The 20,167-nt window shown below is 38.5% G+C and overlaps 1 protein-coding gene across 2 annotated transcripts; it reads right to left on the bottom strand.

Moving 5' to 3' along the window:
* Positions 1-4,961: 4,961 nt before the first annotated feature.
* Positions 4,962-19,073, bottom strand: RunxA (Runt related A). Of its 2 annotated transcripts, none has more exons than XM_066394459.1 (5): positions 17,903-19,073; positions 11,092-11,205; positions 8,324-8,428; positions 6,231-6,440; positions 4,962-6,173 (listed from the first exon to the last, which is right to left on the bottom strand). In XM_066394459.1, exons 1-5 carry the CDS (start codon positions 18,297-18,299, stop codon positions 5,536-5,538), a joined length of 1,464 nt encoding a protein of 487 aa, XP_066250556.1. In that variant the 5' UTR covers positions 18,300-19,073; the 3' UTR covers positions 4,962-5,535. The 2 variants fall into 2 exon arrangements, with proteins under 2 accessions (XP_066250556.1, XP_066250555.1); XM_066394458.1 differs by having other exon boundaries at positions 8,324-8,443.
* Between the last annotated feature and the right edge of the window lie 1,094 nt (positions 19,074-20,167).

Genomic DNA, 20,167 nt, shown 5'->3' on the forward strand with positions numbered 1-20,167 from the left:
TAATAGTTGCCAATAATATTTCGAATTTGGCTCGCCAGTATATTAGGTTTAATCGACATTCGGACGGCCATTATAGGCTACTAATTAGTGGTGGCAGGTGCACCATACAGCAACCGGGGGGTTGTAAAATTCCCTACGCAGATTATATTAGCGTTTAGCCCTAATGTGATACTCGAAGGCACATTACTTGTTCACGCCCTTCCGATATTGATATTGGGAGTGTTCCGCATGTAGCTACAGGTACATTTTAGAGCACCCCTAGTGTTTTTTATTGACCAGCTGGAACAAAATTATTGGCCTGATTGAAGAGTTTTTTTCCTGAGGACTCACATTTTTCATTCTTTGAAGCAATGAACGTCGAAACCGGCAAACGATGGAGTCGAGTACGTCTTAACGGAGCACCCAGTATAAAACATTATTAAAGTCATAGGAGAAAGGTAGTCTTGATCACCTAGTTAGCCCATAGGCTAAAGAGTTTTGGGCCTTGAGTCGAGGATAGTGGGGAGAAAAACTCTTAAGTTACCAAGCTTTCCATAATTATTATCTTCACAAAAAGACTATGAGAGTTGAAACATTGCTAACAAGTGAGCTCTTAAAGAGAAATAATGGGAGTTGCTGGTGGTATTTAACAGGATATTATTATGTTAAAGGCATTAGCGTTCAAGGATAGTCCTAGACTTAAACCTAACACTTAAAAAAAAATTGGAAAATATTACAATATTTCTTAACATAGTCTCCTTTCAGATCAATACGCTTTTCCCAGCAATGTTCTATGGGTTCTTTACCCTGTTTACAATAGAAAGCTTCGAATGGTTCAAAACAGACATCAACCTCGGACTCCACCTCTTCGCTATTAGCAAATCTCTTTCCACCGAGCCATTTTTTTTTAAGTATAGAATTAGAATAATAATCCGACGAGGCTAAATCTGGCAAATAAGGTGGATCGGGAAAAAGTTCGAAACCAAATTGATTGATTTCGGTCATCGCGATAACGGAAGTGTAGACTGGTGCGTTGTATTGAGGAAACAAGACTTTCTTTTTCACCAACCGCGGACACTTTTTTTTCATTTCTTCGCTCAAACACTGCAATAAATTTATATAATATTCCGTTTATTGTTCTTCCTTTAAGGAGATGATCAATAAAAATTATCCCACGTGCATCCCAAAAAACTGACGCCTGTAAATGGAACGGTTTTCGTCTTCTTTGGAATCGAATCTCCCCTTTGACTTCATTACTTTGACTGCTCTTTCATCTCAGGTGTGAACCCATGTTTCATCCATGGTTATGGATCGACACAAAAATTCGACTTTATTGATGAAAAACTTTGCTAAACATAACCAATCCAATCCAATTGTGAATAATTGTGACACCCATTTTGCGCACAGTTTTCTCATATGCAATTGTTCGGTCAAAATGCGATGTACAGTACTTTTTGAAATACCCATCACATCTGATAACTCGCGCAATTTTAGCCGACGATCTTCCAATAAGTTTTGTGAATTTTCACCACTATTTCTGGAGTGGTGATCTCATTGAATGCTTTGGACCAATGCTGCGTTCGTCTTGACCGTGTTTAAACTCTGCCGCCCAACATTTTACAGTTGTTAACGAAGATTCTCCCAGAGTAGAATCTAACTCCGCTTTGATGTTGGGTGGACCAAGACGTTCCAAATGAAAGTGTCGAATCACGATGACCAATTTCTTCCATGTTCACAAAATCTCTAAAAACGTTCACTAAAAACGACTCCAAAACAAACACAATTTAGAAATAAGCTATTTAAGATTATGCCTTTGTAATATAGGCAAATTTTTAACAAAAAAATCGCCGTCTATATGTTAAGTAGGGTATTTCTGGAACTATCCTCGTAACTTCATTCAATAAAGACTCCCACAGACGAATCGTTTGGTGACGCCAACAAGTAGCACCATTCAGTCGACTCTACCGGTTTTGTCGTGTTACTTAGCCGCACCGCAAAGCGGTTTATGTGGAAAGGAATCAAGGGAATAGAATATATTCAAACACGGTGGCAAAGTCTAGTTTAGCCCAGAAGGAAACGGGTTCTGACGAATAATTTCTCTAAACCCTCCTCCATCATTGGTTTCCCTATGAGAACTCACTCCCCAACCAGATTTCTGAGAAAACTACCTTCATCGTGCAATTATTGAAGATTCTAATGAGCCCATCAGGTTTTTTTGAACATATCTTTATAACTTCAATTGTTGTCTTTTGCTGATGGGAATTTTATGTTTCTCAGTTAAGATGTGGCTATTTTCCAGTTGTTCTGCAGTAACATCATTAATCTGGTTTTCCCTTCTCTTGCTGCCCCCAAATATCTCCTTGGAGATTGCCAGACAACATTTTCCATTTTTCTCCTATTTGCTCAGGTTTTTTTGAAATTCTGGTTTACATTTTTGTCTTTCTTACATAGTATGTGGCCTGAGCAGCACCAATACGAATACGACCTCTAGTCTTCGTTCGTTATTCGCAAAACATTTCTCAATTTGTCGTAAGTGGTTGGAGAGGAGATAATCCCTTAACACCTAATATTTCTAAAATGAGGAGAAATTGCAGCATCCAAGATGCTAATAATACAGAGGTTTTATACAGATAAATATACAGAGGGTCCTACTCAAATGCTAAATTAACGTGTGTGATGATTTGCAATTAACATAATTTCTATAGCTCCGAGCATTACTAAGGAAACAATCAGTATGCACTTCTGAAATATAAAACTTTTAAACTTCCAAACTTAGGCATAAGCAAGGTGAAGTTGGTCTCTCCCTCGGGTGCTGTCATAGAGCGTAAACCCTTCCTAATCCTGATTAACACATACGTGTTATGTTGTTATTTCTCCAGCCCTAACTCCTTATTCCCCACCCTCTTGTAACTTTAATTCGTGATATTGATGTTAGTTCCTTGTTGCTGTTGAAAATTTATCCCCGATAGTTTACATTATATGGGGAATCTTGCTGATATTAAGTACTCGTCTTAAATATAAATTTTAATTGCTACATTGCTGCCCTGGAAATCAGTTAGGTCTGGAGGCCGGAATTTCCAACAGCTCTTGCATCTCAAACGAGAAAGGGGTCGGTAATTATTCCAGAGAAATTCTAAGAATTTCTCAACAATTAATATAGAGAGATCTGGAGTGAAAAATAGAAAGAACCGGACATTGCAAAGCTTCTCTTTCGGCCTTCCGGCGAAATGTTTCTGAACTTTTACTGGAATTGACCGCTTGCGGTCAGTAGGGAGACGGGAGGGAGTTAAAAGGAAAGTTGCAAACAAAGGAATTTTTCAAGGTATAGCAGTTGGGAAGTTTAAACACGGTTTTATGTCCGGTGTAGGTTGGAGAGGATCCAGGAATGGAGCACTTACTGCAGGTGGAATTATTTATGCGTCCAACAACGAGAGCAATGGGTTTAACTCATCAGCAAACGGTTTGAGGTAGTTTCCCATTTTAAAATATATTTCAAGTGGTTGAGCTACGCGTGGAAACTTGGATAGCTAAAGTGATGGACAATAAAATTGCCAGTCTATAGGTTGAGATAAAATTCAAATATCAGTTAAACCAACAATTATGAATAAAAAACGGACAATTTTTTAGTCACAGTTGAATATAAGCTTTGTATCAATCTGCAAGCAGACGGGACAGGGAAAAAATACAAAAAAACTGAAAATATTAACCAAAAGTAAAACTATAATTATACCTTTATTTGGTCATTTCTATGGAAATTGTTCTCATAACTGGAAAATAATTCACATCGAAACGTTAAAATAAAGGGAAATTAAGTATTTGGCCAGCTGCTTGATTGCCACGAATATTATCAGTTTTGATTTCCTGGTTTTGAGTGACTAAATTTTATTAGTGTTCAACGTATCGCTCGTCATGGTCACGCTACAAGAACAAGAAACGCAAGGTCCTCTGCCTTATCAGTCAGGGTTTCCGACGAGAGATACAGCATTTCTAACTTCGCTCTATTAAATCAAGATATAGTCATTTTTGAGCATTCTTTCTAGTCAAACAAAAAAATTAATTCAGTCCACTAGTGTGAAAGTAATCAGACCGTTAGCACGAATCCCAAATTGGAATATTGGAGGTTCTATTAAGGACTTAATGATTGCGCTGTCAACTTTAATTGCAAGTTAATTTCCACTGAATGGTTGAAATAAGGCATGAGCATGGGGCGGAATCTTTCTATGTGCAGCGATTATAATTTTGAAATCTTACATTAATGAACTCGTAATCGGTTAAATTCGTAAGTTTCTGAACAGCGTTCAGTTCATAAACTTGTACCCCAATGAAGTTGAATGCAAATAGTCGTAGAAAAAATTTGAGCAGATTAAGACTTTATGCCTCATTGCAGCTCTACGTTTAATGAACTCGAGCACGCCAAAGACCGATTTCGATCCCATTAGTTCTCATCAGTTCGGTTCATCTCGAGTCAATTAAACTCAACCAGAAATCGGCAACGTCGACGGCAAGTTTGTTGGGCCTGCAGGACAATATATTACCAACGCCATCTGCAATGTCTTTTTTGCTGTATCTCAACCAATTTTTGAAATGTAATATTTTCGAATACTTCGGAATGCTTAGAAAGTATTTAGAATTTTTCAGTCTTAAAGCGGATTCCAGATGAACACTAAATACCGTATATTTGTATTGATTTAGCAGGTCTTGCATATCTTATGGTTTAAGCGACTCCGGCGTTTAAACATTCCTGCGAATTTAGAGCCCCTTGTATATACCATATGAATATTTACTTGCTTCTGGTTTCGATTTAGATTCAGTTCTTTTACTTACTTATATTCTATTGTCAGGTAAGAAGATGAAGATAAAAAAACGGGACAAATTCTTAGAGTTGCGCCAAGTTTTGTTGTAAATTTTATTTATTGCTATAATGGGACCTCTAAGAATATCAGCCTCTGACTCCCAGGCAATAAAACTGTTACAATGTTGGTAATACATCTTTATTTCAATAACTATTTTACATAGTAAACAAAAACATTTTTAACAAATAAACTGTTTTATACAACCGAACCCATTATTAAAGTTACACAGTTAACAGGTTAGTCGTAAATTTAAACCTTTTAACACACAAAAAATCTAAACGTATACAGCCTGTCCAAAGTACGAATGGTGACGTATGGGAACCCCGGAAACGCTAAGAAATATAACATAATATAATTTAAAAAAACTACAGCATAGTAATTCTAAAAGTAATGCCGGAAAAAATTAAAAATCGAATATTTACATTATCTTCATTTAATCACCATTGTTCCCCTTATGAGTTTCTCACACATCACCACCTACATCCTTATCCTGGACGCACTGTATGTTACATTATCCCCAAAACATATGATCAATTTATAACATAACCGAATATTTACACCATTGTCGAACGTTTACCTCAGAAAAAAGTCTTCATAAATGCTTAAACTTAAAAGATAAACTAAAAATATTGCACACCGTTATCACCATCTTCATGTTTTGTTCACTTAATCTCTGATTTAAAATTGGCAACAAACAACAACATCAATAAGGGCGCCACACCACAGCATCACCATTCTGTCCTGGCCCTCTGGGTCCATTACTGTTCATCACTCTATTATGCGCATCATCCTGTCTCTGCGCAGCTGCTGCGCAGGTTCCGCTATTCAACAACAAATCACTTGTTCCGTTCATCTGCCTTGGATTCGTATTGGTAGATAAGTGATCCATTACACTTTGCAAATCGTTATGCGGTTGCGCAGTATGGTGACTGTGTAGTGAATGGAAGTTGTGAGGTTGATGGTTAGCTGCAGAGTACAATTGTGAGTAAAGCAGGCCTGGTAACACTGGATATATCGAATTGTTGCAATTGCTGGTAGGATAGGCGGCCTGGCTCATGTTTTGGTGCAAGGGAAAGTTCGTGGTGGTACTAGAGTTGTTGATATGATTCACTCCTAATGTAGTCTGTGACCCCAAGAGGTCATCTTGGACGGGACTATCAGCTGCACTGGAGTTATCCGAAAGGGATCGGGGTCCAGATAAGCTAAAGTCCGTATGGGTGCTTGAGTAGCGAGGTACCAGCAATGATGAAGCGTGCGTTGCACCTTGAGCATGGTTCGTGTGGGTTTGTGACATAAGTCCCAGATGCTGATCTATGTCTGTTGCTGACGCGTCAGGCAACACTGCAAGAGGAAAACTCAATAATTGTGTGCAAGTAATGGAAACTTAGAAAAACTTACAAGTACTAACAGTGGAACTTGTCGTGAATGCATCCTGCGCAGTCGTTTGATCAGGCGTAGCCCCTGAGAAACCCAAGGCAGGTGTGGTGAACTGCGTAGTGGTTGCTGCGCAGGAACCTAAAGTACTCGGAGTAAAATACGGCGAATACGCTCCTGCAGCACTGTATCCCCAGTGGGAATTTGTCGTTGTCAGTCCGAATTGGGTCATATCTGGCACAACACAAAATTTTATAGTAAAACAACGCGCGTTTTGTGGAACAAAATACAGGGCGTCTGGAATTGCAATTGCGATACTTCAATCACGTATTCTACGTCAAAAATCAATCATTCATTTGCAATATAAAGTAATGGGAATATCGAAAATTTGCTAACCAAGAATAGTTTGAATCAAATTTGATTTACTACATATATGCCGTAGCTAAGTTCGGCCTAAACTTGGACTTTGACTTTGACAATTGCACCTATAAATAATGAATTAAGTTACGACATACCAGCAATGGTGTCTCTAATTTTATATTATCTTTGAGTTAACAAATTATATGTCACATTACCCTAGTGTGGCCAGGGGAAAATGCTATAAATCGTCTTACTACAAAAAAACGACGGCATACGTGTTCCAAAATTATTATTTTATGGTATCCACATGGAATCATCGAAACGATGTGAAATAATTTTGAAACATAGTGTTATGTACTGCAAATCATAATTATTTTCGACATAGAATAAATTATCCAAATTTCGCAATTATAAATCTGGATACTCTGTATAAGGTGAAATGGGAGTGCTGTTACGTGAAAATTTCAAATGAGGCAAAGCAAATTAGAGAGGAGCTAGAACTCCTCAAGGCGAATTGAGACAAGAACTGCCAAATAGTCGGAGGCGGTGGAAAACATTTTGCAATATGAATTCATAATGTCGATTGATGAGGAAAGAAATCGTAATGTTGAAATTCTAGACAGGCTGAACCTGAACTCGTAGACCTGAGAAAAAGAGTAATACTGAGTGAAAGCATTAAAGAGGATCGTTTACTAGATGACAAAGATACCGATGGTATACCGGTACCACCGGTACCTTCATTATCACTTGATTCCAATATTATAGATTCAAGGGAAGATGTATGTTCGGCTTCCTAATGAAAAGGACTACAATCAGAAGCTCAAGAAAGGCATACTTATAGAAGACCTCCTTGAAGATTTGAATAATTTTGGAGTCATTAAGGACTTTATTGAACTCAAAGCTGCTTTATTTGGTGCATCAAGACGCGGACCTGGACGATTGGTTTCGGCAATACAGTAGCAGTAATGTCCCAAGGGCCGTCGGTACGTTTTCGTTAAAGTAAATAACATATCAGTATATGCTCAAGTATCTACAGAAAGAAAAAATCATATTTTTTCGTGTTGTTTTGCAGTAACCAAGCGCGAATTGTACGTTTTATGAAGAAGACATGGTATAATTTGCCATGTACAGTGTGTCTCATTTTATGCTGATTTTACCATGCTTTTCATTCTGTACGCAATGAAATCCCTGAAGTAGGAACATGATAGAGGGGCACACTATGTACGCTCATTTTCTAGAGATATCTTTACACCTTTGCATAGTTATTTAAAGATGTCTATTGATATTTGACCTAAACTGGCACTATGAGGATTTGTAATTACATAAGCAATCATGTGCTCAAGGTTCATATTCCATATTCCTAACTATGCATATTCAATCTTTCTAACTATCGCTCTACGTTTTAATATACCATTAAACCAACCATAAGACAAATAGTTTTCTCCCATTAATTTCAAAAGAATCTTCTGCCTGAACTCAAACTATTATGCTAAGGAAATAGGGGTGATAGAAATAAATCACTCTCTCTTAGTTAGTTAAGATTCAAATCGTTTCAATAATTTACATCCGCTTAAGGAGGATAATGAATGGGTTTTGTTTTCATTTAGAACAATGGTCCTGCGGGAATCATAAAAAGGAGTTCGTGCAAATTAAATCAAGTTGGTGAAACTTGTAAATTCATGGAAGTAAGTGTTAGCTTCTCCTTTCAAACTTCTCTTAACATCATACATGCTCGGAGTAGAAAATTTCTCACTTACTATTACAATTTCCTATGGGTGGCATCCTAAAACTAGACAAAGGATCCGTGGCAGCGAAGGGAAATGGACGTTGTCCGAAAGCGAAATGGAACTGCTGCTGCTGTCCTAGAAAAGAGAGTACTGTATTACAACTCATTACTGCCCTTTAGAAGTTTTGTTTGAATGATAAACACAAAGGGCCCACACACGGGTAAAAGAGAGAAGTTAAATGGTGACTCAAACCAGAGAGCTTAATTGTTTAGAAAAGTGCGACATGTGGCACTCAAGAGTTGAAAAGAAAATTTTAGGTGCAGTAAAGTGAATTTTATGGTTCCAGTGCGCGGAAATAAAAGATGTCGGTTGGGCCTTTGGGTGTCGGTATCAAAGAGCTTGTTCCCGCGTTGTGTAAATAAAATTTATTGCATGCAAGTTCTGTGATATCGCAACGGAATGTTTCTCTTCATCTGATAAAATTTCTGAAGCCGCCGCGATGCCCGTAAGTTATCTCCAAAACATCTGCATTATTCAAGACTAGAGTAAAAACTATAATCGTTGAAGGTATAATAAGAGTGAATATTCAGCAGGGACTAAGTTCCTGCGAATTTGCAAGTGGATTCTGTTGGAAAGGAATTAGTGAATCAAATGGTTTGATTAATTAATTAGCACCGGTTCATCCGTGCATGCCTCGCGCCCTTTCCAAGTATTCATTCGAGGATACTCAATTTACATGAATTCCTGATTATTAGAACGCGTGTCAACGATTCGTTCCCCTTTTCCGACTATTCCGTTAACGATCATGCTAAGGCCGAAAAATAGTCACGTTTTTGTTGACAAAAATATACTGATAAATGTCTGTTTAGTGACATTAAAACCTGTTGCCCAAAGAAGCCAAACGAGAGGGATTCCAGCAGCTTAAATTGCTGCAAAGTTTGAATCTCCAGACTATTTAACGCATTCTTAGATGGAAATAACTGGGAACTTTCTACTAATAAAAGTCCCAATCCGACCTTTATGATCTGGCTTGCAGCAAATTTATATCTTGTTTGTATCACTTAATGGCCCTTTATTTACTGTTTGGCTTTTAAATAGTCCAAAATGTTGTCTCGAATTATCTTAAATATATTGATTTTTAGATAGTAAATCTGGCTTCACATGCTAAAAGGCGAAGTGCTTCAATATAGTTTATATAAATTACCACCCTTCGCTTAAGTTTCTCAATTAAAGCAGAAACTTGAAGATGAGTCGATAACATCTCAGAAAGGATACGTATATATGGTATTTCTGGAACCCGGATTTGAATCATACGAGCAGGCATTAAGAAAACCACAAGGCTTATACGCAAAATGGAAACTTTGCTCAAGTTTGTTCGCAATTGCTTTAAATTCGCTGCAGTATTAGGAGCACTTAGCTTGAAGAAGCCTCGATGTTCACTTATGTAGGCAAAGTTCAAGGCGGGCACAATATGTGATTCGTTTCTGATTTATTACCGACTTGTTAATAAGCGATTTAAAAATTTTAAATTAGGATCTCCATTTTCTACTAAGGACTTTGGAACTGCGTTCGCGGACAGGACAGATGTACGTCAACTACTTTATCAAACTGATTAGTCCTTACTCTTTTAAACTAAGTAACTTTGTCGCATATTTCATTCGCAAATAGATCTGCAAGAGAACATAAAAAGTGAGGTGGATCGCATAGTAGAAGTGACCTCCGATGCTTTTAACGTTAAAAACGAATAAAAGAGATGAAAGGAAGAACCACAATAGAAGCATCAACCACAAACGGAGCAGTAAATTCTTATTAAAGAATACAAAAGTCAATCCTAAATAAAATATTATTTATAAAAATTAATTTCAAGTCTCATCGTGTTGATTTCATCATGCGCCTCCAGTCAACTTAAAGTTTTGAGATGGAATAACTTACTTTACTACCTTAGTGGATAATACAGTACTAGTACCAGAACATGCTTGTAAATTGTGTCTGTCCTCCTAGACTTAAAAGGCCAAGAAGCAGGCAATGTATAGGTACCCTTAAGCATAAAAATTTTTGGAAAGGCTTGAAAGTCAACTGTTTATTTTCCAAGTATCCATGAACGTATTGTGCAAGTCTATGTGATGACTGTACTGATGATCGCAAAGCGACGACCACATTAACAATTTTACGGCAATAATAATGTGCGTTGCAACCGCGTAATAAATTTAATCCTAAAATTAAAATCTAGGTCTAATCCATTTATTAAATAGTGGTGTGTTTAGAGCTAACACTGATCCAAATAGCAATCACATCCCCCCGACAATTTTCCCAAAATAGAAACTTTCGCACCCCACTTAATAGACGTCATCAGGAAAATGTCCAGCTGTCGAAGGAACGATGTTGCCCTGCGTGTAGCAGGACCTTCCCGCACGGTCCTGCGACGTCAGCTTTCTGCTGATGGCAACTGTTGGAGACGTTAATTAATATACACTCGCAGGAAACAATTAAATTTCCTGTTAAACCGTTTCCATCCTGCCCGACGAACCCCCATGCAGTAATTATTTTACATGCTTCATTATTGCAGGAATTGTAATTTTAAATTTGTTTACTTCGGGACGACTATCGGCTGCGTTTGACGTTTTGTTTGTAACTCGAACAATGGAAATTGGAAGTCCATCAAAAAATTTATTCTGCGGACGGTGGGAACGAGCCCTTTATTTCCGGAATTGCGTTCTATGGCCACATTACGGTGATTGCTTTTCAGATAATTTATTGCTGTGTAAGTGAAACAATAATACAAAAATGACCATACTCACTTGTTTTGGACCGAGGCTCTCGAGGTCCGTCGACGGTCACTTTGATTGCTTTGTTATAGGTGGCTACTTGAGGTGGACTGGTCGATACCATTATTGTTAACGTGAAGCTCTTCCCTAGAAACAATAATTCATACATAAATCAACAATTAGTAGGCCGAATGTGGGAATACATCAAAGCCGCAATTTCAGACCGTGCCGGGAAATTCAATGCAAACTTTCCCAAACGGGAACTCAAACCTCACTTTGGGTTTTGGGTTAGCACGTGGCATCAGGATTCGGCGGTTGACCCTATGTTGTGGCCTACACTGGCCACATTGCTTCAGGTCGTGGTTTGTTAATAGTGTATTGTGATCACTAAGTTCAATTGACTGGAAACAGCCCACAAAAATATCATTAGCATCAGCAACAGTGCTCACAAACCTTGAATAACTATGTTAATTCATCATTGGCAAATTTTTGCCGAGGAAATCATCAATCATTCCAGAACTGAGGGAGACTGATTGATATCTTAAGATTAAGATCCCCAAAGAGTGGCAATTTACTACGGTAAACATTCAGGATTTAGCTAGCTGGGGATAATCGCCACTAATCTCTATGAATGAGATTTAAGTAGGGCAAAGTGAGTTTCGTTAGAGATAAGGTTGAGTCGTTTGTTTGGAATTGATATAATGCGAATAAAATGGCAATTTTGGGTAACATGCAGAGGACAGAAATTTCGTTAAATTTAGGGACAGTCTTCGTGACATTGACAATTCTTAGTACATGTGAAGATAAGGAACTCTGACTGAAAATTGCCGATCACAATGATTCTAAATCTATTTCTCCATAGTCTGATTCCAAACCTAATAGGTAATTCCAGCACGACCAGAAATAGATTCGCATGCAAAGCATTAGCATGAAATCAAAGCATGCGATCGGCTTCGAAATGAACACACACATATCGAGATCCCCAGCAAATTTAAACCGGCTAAATATCTGCATGTACATTAAGTGGTTGACTGTTAATCGATATCGGTTTGCGTTTTTCATTTGTGTAACGAACTATCCTATCCGACAATTCTGCGGATTATCGGTGGTATTTGTTTGTGTTTTACTTTTGGTTTTTATGCTGCATAAAACGAGGAACATTTTTAATGAGATGCCCTGTGTTAATTTCGATCCTTCACGGAGTTCGGTAAACCTATACAAAAAGGGGCTGCAATTGAAAGATGAATCTTAAATCCAGATTGTATAAGTACCTGCTACATACTGCTTGATTCCGTGAAATTTTTTATTCAATTATGATACATTAGAAATCATTTTTTCAACACGTAATAGCACTTTATTCACTAGTGCTTTAATAATATATTATACAACAAGGTAGAAAAGTACGTTGTCATGACCCGAAAGTCAAATTACTCCGAAGCGCGCAGCCAGATCGCGCAGGTAGATCTAAGACGTGGGAGTTATACAAGTATCTCACGACCACGGTGTATAAACGATCTTTTCCATTATCAGATTTAACTAGATTTTATCAAATTCTAATACATGTACCTAAATTACAATAAAAAGGACCACAGCGACATTGTAGTAGTACAGTATGTTGCCAACAACGAGGAGAGCTTAAGCTCCACCGAAGTCACAAAATTCAGCGCCACCGTGGTCTAAAATGCAGTTTTCCCTTCGGAAATGACTGAGGGGATGGCTCCAATATGTGTCTGCTCATGAGATCGTACATGGAATTCAACAGCTTTGAAGGCTACGAGGAAGTCCGAAACTTCTTTCATTAACTTCTCTTTGGGGGATACCAGCTGGATAGCCCCCTCCTAACCTGTACTGCAGGAGAGTTCCCCTTTGCCGCCATGCAGCACTCCTGCGACCCGGAGGGCCTCGCCAAGCCGTCCAAGGGGCTCCCCACATCGCACGCAGGCAGAAAGGGAACTCCAATGCGGTACACTTTGCCTTCACTCCCACAAACCACCCTCCAGTGATTAAGCGCACGTTTCTACAATACATTGCTGAAAAATTGCCCATGATGTGCAACGTGCTAAGAAATACATAGCCAGACACCCTAGCACGCCGAGGAGATTTGAAACGCCACTGAAAAAACAAACGCGATTCGAAAAGAGGAACATGAGGATATTGCTGGAATGTCCAGCTTTCACTGCAAGCCCAAACCGAGTACTGGAACCACTATACCGGTTGCCCAATAAGATCCAGGAGCTATAGCCCAACAGACTTGTTAGCTTCATCCATTTGACGAGACTGCTGTAACTGTGATTTTGTTTTTCCCACCTTCTTCGATCAGGCATGACAATACCTGATGACCAACGAAGAATGACCAAACGAAGATAAATTTGCCAATAGAGAAAGTCGGGATTTTATGTGGAGAAATTTCGAGTTTACCAGGGTGTAAACCCACGAGGTGTTTCATAAAATGGTTTTTATTTGGTTACACTCAGGATAGTACTAAATTTTGTACGTTGTGAAATTACAGTTTTATAACATTTTCTATTCCAGAATTACAAAATATTTTTAAGTAAAAACTTTCCAAAATTCTCTTTTCAGCAGCAAATCGAGGTAAAGCAGAGGCCTCCCTGAAATCTTCTCTTTCACGCATTAGCTAACTGCCTCAATACTCAGCATTGGAATCCTTTCGGAAAAGTTTTAAAAATTGCCTTAATCAAAAGCATTCATCATCACGCTAACTCCACTTCAAAACGGACAGTTTTGCGGAGTCGAAAATCCCTTTCGCTTTATGTCATAAGTTAAAGCCCCCTCTTCAAACTGATAGGATTTAATTTAAAAATAAAAGTTTGTGCTGGGAAAAACGTTTACTTTTCGTTTCCCGTTTTTCTGTTTGTGTTATGGTTTTAGGGATTTTCAGGGAGTGAACTCAGCTAAAGCTCGCTTTAAATTAAATTTAGTTCGTTTTTCTGTTCCACAGTTGGCCTTTTTTAATGGCCCTTTTCCTATTAGTGTTTGTATCGGGAAAAAGGTTGGCATGATGCAAATGGTAAAGATGGCGATTCATTTGTCGGAGGTTTTAGGGTAATGCAATAAAGGCCGTTCGGTATGCATCGGTTGCAAAACGAATTTGCGCCAATAATGCGACAGAGTATTATGGCTGAAACATTGATCGCCAAAATGCACTTGAAGCCTCACGCAAAATGGCGAATGTATCAAAACTATCGTGCAATATCAGGGAATCTAATTATCCGTCACTTTCAGGTCCAATTCGGTGCCCAAATTGCCGTGCGAAATTTTATTAGGGGGGAATTTTCATTTTCCGCAAAAGCTTTAGTGACACAAGAGCTATTAATTTAATAGAGCACTATGGATAAATAAAAATAATGTTTGAAATTTGAAGTGGTGGTGGCATGTGAGTGGTGATAAAAGATGAGTTATTTAGTCTCTTGTCGGTCAGGAAATGTCAACACGAGAAATTGGATGAGCAAACAAAAGAGATCATTTTAAACAAGATTAACTTTTATAATCTGTTGACAGAATTTCCCAGACGCCTTCGGTTTGCCGCCGCATAATTTTCCAGTTTTCCCTGCGCATTTTTAACGAAGCTCCGCCTCAAGTGGGCTGCCGTTCCTTTTCCCACGGGTTTCCGACCTTTTCTTAGATCCGGCATTGAAATCTCCGATTTTCTCTTAAGAAAATTCGTACGTATTTCGCACTTAAGAGTTATATGCTCACGAATTACTATTGTTTTCATTAGACTAAGACTTAATCTAGTGATGGTGTAGAAACGACCAACACTGCTTTGACTGGTACCCCCCATCAAATAATGTAATACTTCCTAGGGAAAACCACGAAGTTTTTCAGTTCACCGGGGTAAGTAAATGAGCTCGTTCCATCCCATCTACAGCAAGAAATATCCATATGCAATCTATTATGAAAAGTGCCTTCTCAGTTTTATACTTCTGATCCCATCATAGGAAGTACGGGAATCTGATCGCTTCGATTTCAATCCTCCTCTGGGGGATTGTACACTGATTAACAATTCATCATATTAAATGGATATGAGGCAAAATACAGCGGGGCAAATGATAAACAATTGAATGGGACATGAGCTAGATGGTGTTCAAGACGCGAAGTAACAAAAGTTGGACAAATACATTTTTTGACATGAATCGTCCCATGAAACCTGGAATCATTCAATGTCTCTAGAGAATATCATGAAAACCTGCGCCGGAGAGACTACAGTAGGGAGCTGAAGATTTTACTGAAAGTAAGGACCAAGGCCAAAAAACAGACTATTTCAGGAAATTACCTTCAAAAATATTATCGATATCATGTATATCGTATCTACCTGCAAATTACTATAGTCATATTTGCCGAAGATTTTTTAAAGAAATATCATAGTGTTTAGGAGACCATGAATAGTGCCGAATTGGAGGATTAAGGACTAGCGTACCTCCAAATTTGCTTTGCAGTGACAGACGCTAAATCAAAAAAGCTGAGCACTCAAGAAAGTGGTCTACAATATAACTTGACGGTATTTTCCGCCTATATGTTTAATTATATCTTTGTATATACATATGTTTGTATAGTGGTTTGCTGACGGAATCTTCACCATAAATATATGCCAGAGCTATTAGAGTATTTGGAATAATCAATACTATTGTCCAACGGGATTAAAGCAGTTAAAGCTCAATACATTCAAGTGGCTAACCCATCAAGTCGACAAGACTGCTGTAGCAAAGGCACTTTTCTTACTTCTCGCCTTCTTCAATCCTTTATTGTATCATTCGTTCTCTTCCAGTAGCAATAATTATCAAAATGCAGTGGGTGATTTTTACTGCTGAAGAATTATGCAGAAATCTTTTGAGCTTAAGATAATACTGACGGAAGGATTCAATTTTGCACACAAATGACGAATTTGTTAAACAAGAATTTTACAAGCACAACCACCACTGTGAATCAATGGTGAGGACAGATATTGAATTAACTTCAATCCATATTAGATAATAAAAAGTCAACGTTTGTCCAAAGACTATTAGTTACGAGTTATATTAGCCATTTTCCAATGAAGAAACTCTATTATTCGAGGAAGAACTATAGTAGTTGATAATTTTGCTACGGTCTCTGATCCTGGGCAAGAGTATGTCTAGGTTATCAGAGAAGGAGGAACAGAGATAAATGGTTTGAACAAGATAGTACCTTTAGCGATTTGGCCAATCTTGTTTGCGATTACCTTGCTGAAATATTTCCAAACAGACTGATTGGTTGAAAAGGGCATATTGAAAATGAAGGATGAAGACACCAAATTAGCAAACCCGCAAAAGCTCGAAGATGATGTCTTCCCAGTCTTCTGCTAAGAAATGACTAGTGAAAATTGACCCATCTGGGCCATTCATCGTTGTTCGATCACTGGTTGGGCTTTCATAGCACGAACTTTACATTCACCTTACATGTATGTGATACTAATGCTCGAGATGAAACATTTATGGTATCTGTAAAAGATTATTACAGGAAGGAAAGATCTCAAGTAGGCACTGAAATATTAAATGAAATAAATTCATTTCTTAATAGTTGTCGGTTAGTTGTTCTGTTATCAGTTATTGTCGGAGACTTCGTAATAAATCGATCCCGCGCAGTACCCCACAGTCTGACTATATGCCCGTTACTGTCTTAGGAACTTGTTTTCTGTTTAAAACAATGATTCTGGATGATTTGCAAAGAATAACTGCTAGCTGCTTCATTCTCTATACACGAAATTTATACTACCAACTTCAGTGTTACAGGTATCTTCATCTACCAAACCAACTTGAGAATTTTTAATGGTAGTCAGTTTTTAACGGTTTTAATTAGTTTTGGTAGCTTTATCAACATGAGAATTTCCACGAAAACGATGAAATAAAAGAATGCCATTGGTCTACTTGTCTGTCGCTATAGATACGTTCCATAAGATAAAGTTGTCAGGACTTTGATATAGTGGGGGTTAAGTATAATAATAACCTAAGGGTTAAATTATTAATGTATGGTCAAGTTTAATTATAAGCTAATTATCATGGAGACGTTGCAATAGAGCCTGAAGATTGATCAGATGCTTGGTTTCTAGAGAAACTAGCTTTATGTTAAAGTTAACAGCATATTACTAATTTGGATTTAAAAAAATAGGAAAGAGTAGCAGAAATCGCATTTTGTTAGATCTATACGGGTCGCTGATGGAATTTAGATTGAAACTCTAAATTCTGGTCAACCATTTTATTTAGATGCAACATTACCGAGTATGCATTTAGAAGGTATTAACATAGGTATAGTTATCTACCGTCATCATCTTTTACATCAATTAATGTCCTGAAGTCTACAGCATTCATAGAAAAACTTTCGTTATAGTTAGAATTCATTATTAGGTGATAATAACTATTATCAGCGTTTTGAAACGTACGAAGGTAGTTAGAATTGATTTTGATTAAATTTGTAGACTATTCTTCAAATCAAAACTTATTATTAACTTTAACATACCCCATGTTTGGGAACCATTTTCTACTTAGCGAAACCATTTTTCCACCATTCTTTATTCAGAATGGAAATTATCTTTAACTGGTTATTTTTGAGCCTGGAATGAGGGTTAGGTTACCTCTAAATTAACGAAATGTTCAAATTATACGATTAGTTACTAATTGAGGGACATACATATGAGCCGAACGTGTTAACTTGTCATCTTAGAAGTTGGAGTTGGCTCTCTTGAACGTTTGAGGACCAACTTCCAAGTGACTGCATATTTCGTTAGTCGTTACATATTTGCATTTTATCCCCAAAGTTGGAGTTAAAAGCTTCAATAACGAGCATACTGGGGAATATACTATCGACTCACCTCTTCCACTCCTCCCCACGAACCTAAGATCATTAAATTTAGCTACTTGATTCTTCATAACAGCTGTCGAGTTCCTCAGTTCGGCACAATAGTTTTCGTCATTGCCAGCCCTCACAGTCACCACGGTACCGTCACCTATATCACCAAGCGCCACCACTTTAAAAGCCACTGGCAAAGTTTTGTTCGACCTCCAATGAGGAGGCAGTACGGTACAAACAAACAACGGACTTCCAGTCCTCATTAATTCTCCGGGATGTTCGGAGAGAAAGTCATTGAGGGTCCTCTCTGCCAAGATGTCCGAGGTCATTTTGGTGTAGGTGTCGTTGATGAGGCTAGAGCTATCTGGCGAGGCGGTGGTGGCCGTGGTCGGGGTTTGAGCGTTGTTGGTGAGATGCATCTTTGGCTGGTTTTAGAAGAAGAGTAGTTACAGCTTAAAAAGCCTCAGGTGGCACCAGAGAAATCCCGTTTTATACGGCATGTTTGCGGTTGTATTGGACACTGATGACAAATTGGGATTCCAACGGTCGCGAAAACTCACCCGATTAAAAATGCATCGCATGCCAGTCAAAAAATGCACGCGACAGGGCGCGTTCCGACGGTTGCCTGGCAACACATGTCAACACTTTTTCTGAATGAAAACTTTTTTCGGGGTGGGGTGGCTAACGCACTCACACATCATCAAAAGCGCCCGCTCGCGTCAGATGTATTCACATGTTGCGGCCTCGTTTCTAAACCCTCCTCAAACGCCGATTTTGGAAAGTAGAAAAAAATGATTGAAATTAACACTTTTTCCAACGATTGACAAGTTTTGAACGCCCCGCGGCAGTCTGGACTCAAAACTAAAGACTCAAACTGTGTGTTGTTGATTAACTAGGAAACACGCGTTCGGTGGCCTACGTTCTATCCAAAAATACCCATGGAAAGTAGCGGTTAGAGCAAGACACAGCACTAAAGTCTTGTCCGCCACGTTTTACGCCGAGCGGTAGCACTCGCGCGCTTGATAACCCTTTGGTTATCAGGGGAATACGGCAAAGAGGACCGTATCCAGACAGCATCGGAGGGAGCGAGATAAAATATCATTAGATTAAAACAGAAGCTAACATAAAGGGGTACACGAGAGATAGAGAGCAAGTGCAGTGTATCGAATGCGGCGAGAGAGAGACCATCTTGTTTGCGGTTTTGGCGGGCCGGGCTTCGCCGGAATAAAGGACGGAAATATACAAATTGGCGCTAGTGGGATAGAGTCGTAGACCGTCGCGGTTTTTCAGCCACAGATTGGCGGCGCAGGCGTCACGTTAGAAGGACAGAGATAGTTGGGACGGCTGTGTGCCGCCGCCACCGCCGCCGATTGTCATATGTTTTGTCTTTAGCGACTTGGTCAATGGATGCGGCCGCCCGCGATTTATCCTTCGCGCGCCCAACAACCGTGGGTGCTCTTTATTCCCATTACTGCAGATGGTTCAAAATTATTTTTTGAAGATACAGAAGAAAATGAAATATAAGATGATCCACCAGCAGATATGTTCCTTCTCTAAGTTAGTTCTATTTGGTTTACCTTATGCGGGAGATAAAGATGTTGATAGACCAATAACAACAAAACAAATGATTGGAGACATTCCATGAAAGATAAAGTTGATGCATTTAGACAGATAATAAAAAACATGCCTCAAGAACCGATCGGAAAACATAGCAATATATCAATTTGGCTTTTAACTGAAACACTATTCACTCACTCTTTATTTTGGCGAATAACATAGAAACAACACATCCAATCGGCAGAAGATCAGCAAGTCTATTTGTGAACATTAATAAGGCATTTGACAACGTCTACCATAGAAATACACACAACTTGAAGTACGAATTTGCGACACTGCTTCTTTTTCTCCTAAACAAGGGCTCCCTTAGGGATTATCATATTCACCTTTCCTTTATAATGTATAGTGCCATGACATGTACGACCATGGTTTAAAGGACAAAAAACGCATAGTTAAAACATCATGAAAATTGCAATACAATGATGATACTGCACTTATTATACATGAGACAACGACTGAGAAAGTGGTAGAAAGACTTCAGACTCTAACAACCATTACAATATCATAGTCCTATCAATCGAGCCGAACACTAAATGCCATCAAAAATTAACTTCTATAAGTTACCAATTTAAAGCAGAATCCCCAACATTAATAGCGAACGGTCACGCAACAACAAAAAACGAGGTAAAATACTTAGGAGTAAACAGTGTGTACCCGACTCGAAGTGACC

Source organism: Euwallacea similis, chromosome 10, assembly GCF_039881205.1.
Source record: "Euwallacea similis isolate ESF13 chromosome 10, ESF131.1, whole genome shotgun sequence".
In the NCBI taxonomy this organism is placed as follows: Eukaryota; Metazoa; Arthropoda; class Insecta; order Coleoptera; family Curculionidae; genus Euwallacea; species Euwallacea similis.